This window comes from Mus pahari, chromosome 13 (genome assembly GCF_900095145.1).
Source record: "Mus pahari chromosome 13, PAHARI_EIJ_v1.1, whole genome shotgun sequence".
Taxonomy (NCBI): domain Eukaryota; kingdom Metazoa; phylum Chordata; class Mammalia; order Rodentia; family Muridae; genus Mus; species Mus pahari.
Window position 1 is genome coordinate 20,156,007 of NC_034602.1, and position 8,141 is coordinate 20,164,147.

At 41.1% G+C, this 8,141-nt stretch overlaps 1 protein-coding gene across 2 annotated transcripts in view; it reads right to left on the reverse strand.

Moving 5' to 3' along the window:
• Window positions 1-8,141, reverse strand: part of Abca13 (ATP binding cassette subfamily A member 13) — a 433,105-nt gene that overhangs the window by 201,406 nt on the left and 223,558 nt on the right. For both annotated transcript variants that reach the window (XM_021210848.2, XM_029545204.1), the window contains 2 exons: window positions 2,737-2,894; window positions 1,202-1,432 (listed from right to left, as the gene is read on the reverse strand). In XM_021210848.2, the coding sequence (XP_021066507.1) occupies window positions 1,202-1,432; window positions 2,737-2,894 (389 nt within the window). The remainder of the gene's footprint in view (window positions 1-1,201; window positions 1,433-2,736; window positions 2,895-8,141) is intronic.

An 8,141-nucleotide genomic window follows, 5' to 3' on the forward strand; every position in this document is an offset into this window, starting at 1 on the left:
AAGGAAAGGAAAGGAAAGGAAAGGAAAGGAAAGGAAAGGAAAGGAAAGGAAAGGAAAGGAAAGGAAAGGAAAGGGAAAAGGAAACTGGGCATTAGTATTATTCCTGAAACAAGTTAAGTTAGGAGGCTAGCATAGTGCTCCCTTGCCTATCTCAACTTTAATTTTCTGTCCTTCTGTTACTTTCTATAGCTAAGTTGATATGTAGCTCACACGTAGAGGTAATATTACATACCCATATAAGGATTGTCTTCTATTAGGTTTAATAGCCCAGCATTTTCCTTCAAAGGAAATACATGCAAACCCTTGACTGGCCACTCTGATGAGACAGCAGTGAGTAGTGGGTGTTCTCAGCTCATTCCAGGAACTGACAGCATCAGATATCAGAGTAAAGAGGGGGCAAAGTAAAGAGTAGGACAGGGAACAAGCAGGCCAGCATTCAATACCATGTGGGTGATAGAGCATCTGACATTTGATTACCCAGTGTTTGAGCCTAGCTCCACAACTGAAGTCCATGGAGAGGAGCCAGGTACCACAACTACTAAATACTGACTGGTCATCTACAGATTGGAGGTCAAACACACCTCAGGTCTCAAATATAAGAATGCTATTTGCTTAAAAAGTAGTCACCAAGGAGTATGTTAAAACCTGGTTTGGGCTTCCACTATGCATGACTTCAACAATTTATATCAGATGTCAATGTGATGAAATCTTGAATCACTAGGAATATAGGCCTCTAGATGTGCCTCTGGGAGACTTACTATCTTGAATAGGACTACTGACATGGAAAGGTCCATCCTGAAAGTGAGTTGCTCGGCTCCTTGGGTTTGGGTCCTGGATGACTAAAAAGGAGTAAGCTAGTTGAGGACAGGCATTCATTGCCCTCTCCTTTCCCATTATATGTGCAATGGTACCAGCTGCCTCAATCTGCCGCTGCCATGACTTCCCCTCAATGTAGACCATATATCCTGGGACTGTACATCAAAATAAACCCTATCTCCCTGAAGTTGACTTTGCAATGGGTATTTGATCACAGCAACAGGAAAAATAATTGGCATATTCTCCTAATCAGGACTTGAAAATAAATAATAAATAAATAGAATGGATTCCATCTCTTCTCCATTTAGCCACATCTCACTGAATGTGGAACTGGCCATGGAAACATAAACCATGAATGTATATTTATAGGATTATGACCATGTACCTCTTCCAAGGTGGTATCTGAGATCCCATATCCCGTCAGGTGCAGGTGCTGTAAGTTCTGATCCAGAGCCTGGCAGAGCCCCTTGAAGCAGGTCTTGTCTGCATCCTTGGGGATGGTATAGGTCAGCTCGCCTCCACTGCTGTCTTTGAGGAATGCTTGTGGAATATAGACCTGTATAAAGGATGTAACACGAGCCACATCCTTGGGCTCCTGGGTTTCTAGGATAGAGGGCTATCAGAAAGATAAAAAGTTTAGAAAGCAATAAGGAAGGTCATACCAAACACTTAGTTCTTGAATAATATACTCATAAATGTACCATTTCACAATTCTGTTTCAAAACAAGGATGGACTGCTACATTCAAGCAGGAGGGGGCATTTTCAGTGAAGTGTGTTACATATTTTCTCTTCTTTTTAAATATATGTTTCTGTGCACATAGGAATATGTGCACCACTATGGAAGCCTGAGGACAACTTCAAGAGTCATTCTCAGGAAAACTGTCACCTTTAAAACTCATTATTCAGGCTAGACTGGCTGGCCAGTAAGCACTAGGAATTCTTCTGTTTTGGCAGATTGCAGGTGTCATCAAATCTGGAATTTTAGTGTAAGTTCTGGTGATCTCACTCAATGTCTCATGTTTGGAAGACAAACACTTTACCATCTTATCACTTACCAGTCTTCCTCCAATCACCTTTTCTTCTATCCTCTATAATCATAAATTTATAAATCATAACTCTACAGAGATTAACCTGGTGATCCTACATTTGACCCATGAGCCCATACTGGTTCCAAATGTCCTGAAACCAGCTTCCAAGACTCTGAATTGGAGAGATGTTCTCCTTCCCAGAGCGGGAGACTCAAATCCTAGCAACTGTACTGCAGAGAATAGGTTTGAGTGTTCCAAAAGTGAGAAGTAGGATTCCTAGCCAAAGAGAAAGGGGCTCTTCTCTGGATAGCAATATAGTCACAACTAGATAAAAGGCAAAGAGAAATTATGGCTCAATGAAGTCATGGGCAGCAGTTTTGAGGGTCACTACAAATACAACAGTCATGAAGACCTGTGTAGTGATGTTCTGGGTTCTAACCCCAGGATCCCTGCTTTGTTCTGGCTGGTTATAGGCAGTGATAACTACAGATGTGACTTAGGTTGATTTCTCAGGCCCTGACCCTAATGGTTCCATCTCCCTATTGCTCTGACTCTCCACCAGGGAAGGTTCTAGTCTCTGTAAGAGAGTATTACTGTCAAAATGATTTCGAGACAACCTCAGCCATTGTGCTCCCTGACAGATGTTCTTCACACTTATCAGGACACTCTGATCCCTCCTTCCCTTTTTGAAATAGAAGATCAAAGGCACCCTAGCATTGACAGAGGATATGCCACAGTGCTCAGACCTGAAAGGAGATTTGAAGGCTTCCTGGATAATGTGCACAAAGGTCTTACATTTCAACATTGTTATTGTACAAGCGTCATTCTTTGATTTGGGTGATGTGGTCAGACAGGGCTTGCCCAGTGAAATAAAAGCGCTGCACTGCTTACTCGTTTGCTGAGCGTCAGGGTGAGTCCTTGGCCGTAGGTCTCCTTCAGGCCTGCAGGAGGAGCATAGCATCTGAGCCTCCCCTGCTGGAGAACAGCCACGTGGTCACTGAGCATCTCAGCTTCATCCAGGTGGTGGGTTGTGAAGATAATTGTGCGACCTGAGGCCAAGCACATGACACATCAGAGCCAGCCTTACAGAGACACTTTCCTAGGGACAGTAGACTGGGCCAGCATTGAAAGAGAGTCACTAGTGCTTTTATTTATTTTTTATTAGATATTTTCTTTATTTGTATTTCAAATTTTATCCCCTTTCCTCATTTCCCCTCTGAAAATCCCCCTATCCCATCCCCCTCCCCCTGTTCACTAACCCACCCACTCCCACTCCCCTGTCCTGGCATTCCCCTACATTGGGGCATCAAGCCTTTACAAGACCAAGGGCCTCTCCTCCCATTGATATCCTACAAGGCCATCCTCTGCTACTAATGCATATTGTTGTTCCTTCTATGGGGCTGCAAACCCCTTCAGCTCCTTAGTAGCCAAAGTTGGTCTAGAGATCACTGTGTAGCCAAGGCTAACTTCAAGACTACAGAAATATTTCTATTTCAGCCGTAGGATTGCTGGGAAGCAAGCCACAGTAGCTGGCTTTCAATTTATTTTTAGAGTCCATCTAGAAAGAAACAATGGAATGTAGAGCAAAGAATAATAGAGAGTGGAGTGCCCAGTGCCAATTCTTGCTATAGATGTATTATAAAGACCATGGACAGTATCTTTGCCTTCTAGTTCCTGGATACTATCTATCTATCTATCTATCTATCTATCTATCTATCTATCTATCTATCTATCTATCTATACTCATTGACTGACCTAGGGTCATCAGAGACTGATTAGCTACTTTTACTAGAGCTATCATGCAGTTCAGTTGCCTGTCACCATACAATACAGTAGTCTACAAACAGAAGTCTACTCAGCCTACATTCTCAGAGACAATTAAGGATGAAAAGGGTACATAAGGGGTTGAGAGAACAGAAACAGGAACAGAGAGACATTGACTAAATTACACAAACTTGAGTAATTTTCAGACCTGTTACACAACACAGTGGCTATAAGTATTCATTGTGCATGGGCATATTACTGAGAGATTAGGCCTTCAATACTATACACATACATACATACATACATGCATACATACATACATACATACATACATATACACACACACACCAAAAAACATGTGTTTGTAAGGTGATGGGCATGTTAACTAGCCCTGTTTAATCTTCTCTGTGCATAGAAATATGAAACACCATGCCATATGTACTGTTTATATTGGTCAACTACACTTTACTAAAGCTGGAAAAGGTAAGTGAGTAAGTAATTCCAAAAGAACGTAGATCACAGCCATGGATATTTGATCCATGATCGCCCCTGATGGCTGTTACAAGAACCTGAGATGCTGTTCTACTCTCAAAGGATATTCTCCCAAGCCATTAGCTTATTGTACTGATTCTGGTGGTGCAGGCTACCCTATTTAGAAGTTCTTCTCCAAAGTTGAATTTCCGGAATTCACCTCTTGAGTAATTTTAAATGATAACACCCTATCGTGTATGGAGAGTCCACACACCAAATACTGAGGCATTCACTTTTGCAAACAGCTTATTGACTCGTAGGAGAAAGTATTTATTCTGCAGTGGTATTGATGAGTGCAAACTCACAGTTGAGAATGAGAGACATAAAAAGCTTTTGTGTCAACCTCTCCCCTCATCCTCCCCCTGAAAGGAAACAGTTTAAACAGGATGCTATTGAAGGGAACTTTTAAAAATAGGGGTGCTGAAGTATATGTAGTTCTTCATAGTTGATGGCATCTCGTGGAGTTGGGGTGGAGAAGAAATTGGACTTGTGTTTGTTTGTTTGTTTTCTTCTTTGTTTTGGGGGAGGTCACAAGGGTGGACCTGGGAGAACTGTAAAATGAGTGTGATCAAGTACATTATATGAAATTTTGAAATAATCAATACAAATATTACTATGTTAAAATTTGTTTTAACATCTTGTGTTTCAGAGAGAGGGAGTGAGGGAGAGAGAGAGAGACAGAGACAGAGAGAGACAGAGGGAGACACAGAGAGAGAGGGACCTATGAGCTGGTAAGACAGTCTCCTTTTGTAACAGAGAAAACTGAAGCTTAGAGGAATATGGCCATCTCTCCAACATCACAAAAGAAATGTACAGCCAGTCTGAAACCTGGTCTAAGCATGTGGTTGCAATATGCCAGCTTGGTCTGGTGTCTCTGCCTCATTACTGATCTTCCCATGGAACACACTAAAGTGCTTGCACCAGGGCTAATCAAAGGCTCGCACTGCTCACCAAAAAGCAAGAAACACACAAGAGATTCCCAATAGATTGAGCACCTTGCCCACAGAGTATTCTGATGGAAGGTCTCTTTTCTACTCAGCAGCTGCTAACATTTGTTTTCACACTGTCTTAAATCTTTCTCACAAAGCTCTGCCAGTTGCCAGAAGCTTTGAGGCTGTTTACAGGAATGGCTGTACATTTTCATTTTTGAAGACATGTTTTCTTCTTACTGTTCTCGAGCTAATCTGCTTACAGACTATTAATTTTGCACTTCAATCAGTATAACACCAGTCCCAAAGGAGTCTTCCAAAGATGAAAATAATCATTGTTAAACAACAAAGGGTGTAACAGCAGAGTTTAATGAAGACAATCTTGTTCTCCGACTTGCACGGCATCTGTCTATTCTGATTATTTAAACTTTAAACTCTCCATCAGCTAAATGTTCAAGAAAGGAAAAGCAGGAGGATGGAGAAGAAATGTCCTTTGCACATTGCGTGGCTGTTACACATATGAACCCACAGCAGTGTGGCTGCCTGTATAAGATCAGGCCAGTTGTGGATGAGGGAGGAAAAATAATTCTTTCTTGAGAAGGTGGCCACTAATGGGGCTTCTATGTTCTGGTGGATAGCTCCAGCCCCTTGTACCTCCAGGCAGTGCTAACTGGATTTAATGGTTATAAAGCAAACAACAACAAAAAGACATGAAGGCAGAAGGGGGCATGTTGGAGAGTACACGGAAGAAGTTGGAGGCGGATAGAAGAAGTACATATACTATTTTATCATATACATGTATGGAACTCTCAAAAGTTAAAACAATTTCCAGAATAGAGAGAAGAGGGTTCCCAAATAATTTCTTGCAGTCACTGGGGAAGGTATAGTCATTTTTTCTTTAGGGAATGACTGATAGAAAGTGGTTCATGTTGTAGTAGATGATACCACACTCATACATATGTGTACAACATTAGATGGACTCAGTGAGCTATTTTTTAAAGCATAAAGTTGGAAATTTAATGTGTTATGGAGGAAGGGAGAACTGGAGGGAGGCAGTGGGGATGATTTATTCAAAATTATATATATATATACATATATATATATATGTATATATATATATATAATTATATATATATTTGACTAACAATACTTCATTTAAATGTTTTACATTTTTACTAGATATTTTCTTTATTTACATTTCAAATGCTATATATATATTTGAAATTTTTGAATAAAAATTTTAAATAAAAAATTATTAATTGTTAAAATATAGTTAACATGCATATAAGGACCCTGATATAGCTGTCTCGTATGAGGCTATGCCAGTGCCTGGCAAACACAGAAGTGAATGCTCACAGTCATCTATAGGATGGAACACAGGGCCCCCAATGGAGAAGCTAGAGAAAGAACCCAAGGTGCTGAAGGGGTAGGTCTGCAACCCTATAGGTGGAACAACAATATGAACTAACCAGTACCTCCAGAGCTCATGTCTCTAGCTGCATATGTAGCAGAAGATGGCCTAATTGGCCATCATTGGGAAGAGAGGCCCCTAGGTATTGCAAACTTTATATGCCCCAGAACAGAGGAATACCAGGGCCAAGAAGTGGGAGTGGGTGGGCAGGGAAGCAGGGTGTGGGCAGGGTATAGGGAACTTTCGGGATAGCATTTGAAATGTAAATAAAGAAAATATCTAGTAAAAAATGTAAAACATTTCAATGAAGTATTGTTAGTCAAACTTCTGCTTTAATTAGATACATGGTGTATTTAAATGCCACTGTAACTTCAAATAGAAAACATCTTATTAAAATTATTCATTCGTTAAAAAAAAAGAATAATTCTATCTCTGATTTTTAAATCAAACAGTAGTAGTGGGATTGCTGTGTTTAATTTGTACAATCCACAAGAGGAGGGTCATTACAATCCATTTATCTAACCATCATCCATCTTCTTTATCAGCCCCCACTCAAAGTGGCAGGAAAGTCAGGAATCCAATCTCAAATTTTAATCAGGGCAGCCAATGTTTTTCATCAGAGCTTCACATTTTCTCCTCTGGGGCCCTTCTCCCCAAAGGGCATACAGGTAAATGAAACAAAGAGGTTGAAGGAACATTTAAGGTGAGGGGTGAAGAGTATCTTATCTCTTCTGGTCTGTGTGTGATGACTGAGACCAATAGGCACTGTCCTCTCACTCCTAGCTTTGGAGACTGAGCAGGGACTCCCCAGAGGTGTCAGGCCAGAGTGCTTCACATGCTATCCATCCAGCTTATCTGAGGAATTCTGGCTGCAGAAACCTGCCTGGCCTCCAGCAAGACAGCTTCCAGGCCAGCATCTCTCACAAGCTCTGGCTCCGTGTTGCAGCTGAGGGTCTAGGAAGAGTAAGAACACTAGATCCTGATGCTTCCCTGGGGCCAAGTTTTATCCAGCACCCTGACCTCTGAGCCAGTGTTGGGCCTGATCTTATCCCTTCCTCCCTCAAGACCCATGTTGTTTAGCCCTGCAGGTCGGGGCAAGGCAGCTCCAAAGACTGGACCTAAATTCTTCCCGTGCAGCTACCCAAAATAAAGCAAGAACACATGAGACAACAAAGCTAAATCTGCTGGCTCTACTCCCAGCTTCTCACTCTGTTTTCCTTCCGTTATTCCTCAGAATTGTGAAATAAACGAAACAGAATGGCTGCCTATGTGCCAAAGAAAAGGACAGGTTCTAAGATTGTTCTTTTATCTAGGTTTTCTTCTAAGGCCAATCCTGATCGACCCCTAAGGAAGGTGGAGTTTTAAATCGAGCTATATGAAAGTCATATGCTTGGAAAAGAAAAATGGAAGAAAAGAAACATTTTATAAGATTGTGTCTAATCTTGCCTCAGAAGTTTGATAGTCCTTCATTAGCACTGAGATATACCTCCCTGATTCCTATGTTCTGCTCAAAGGAAGTTTCTATGTGAAATGCTATTATAGTACTGCCTACTTGCCTGGAGTATAGAAATAGATGATGTATGGCAGAACTTGTCTATCTGATGCTTATAATACTAAATAAGCTATAGCAAAAGACATGGACATTTTGGTGGGTATAAAAA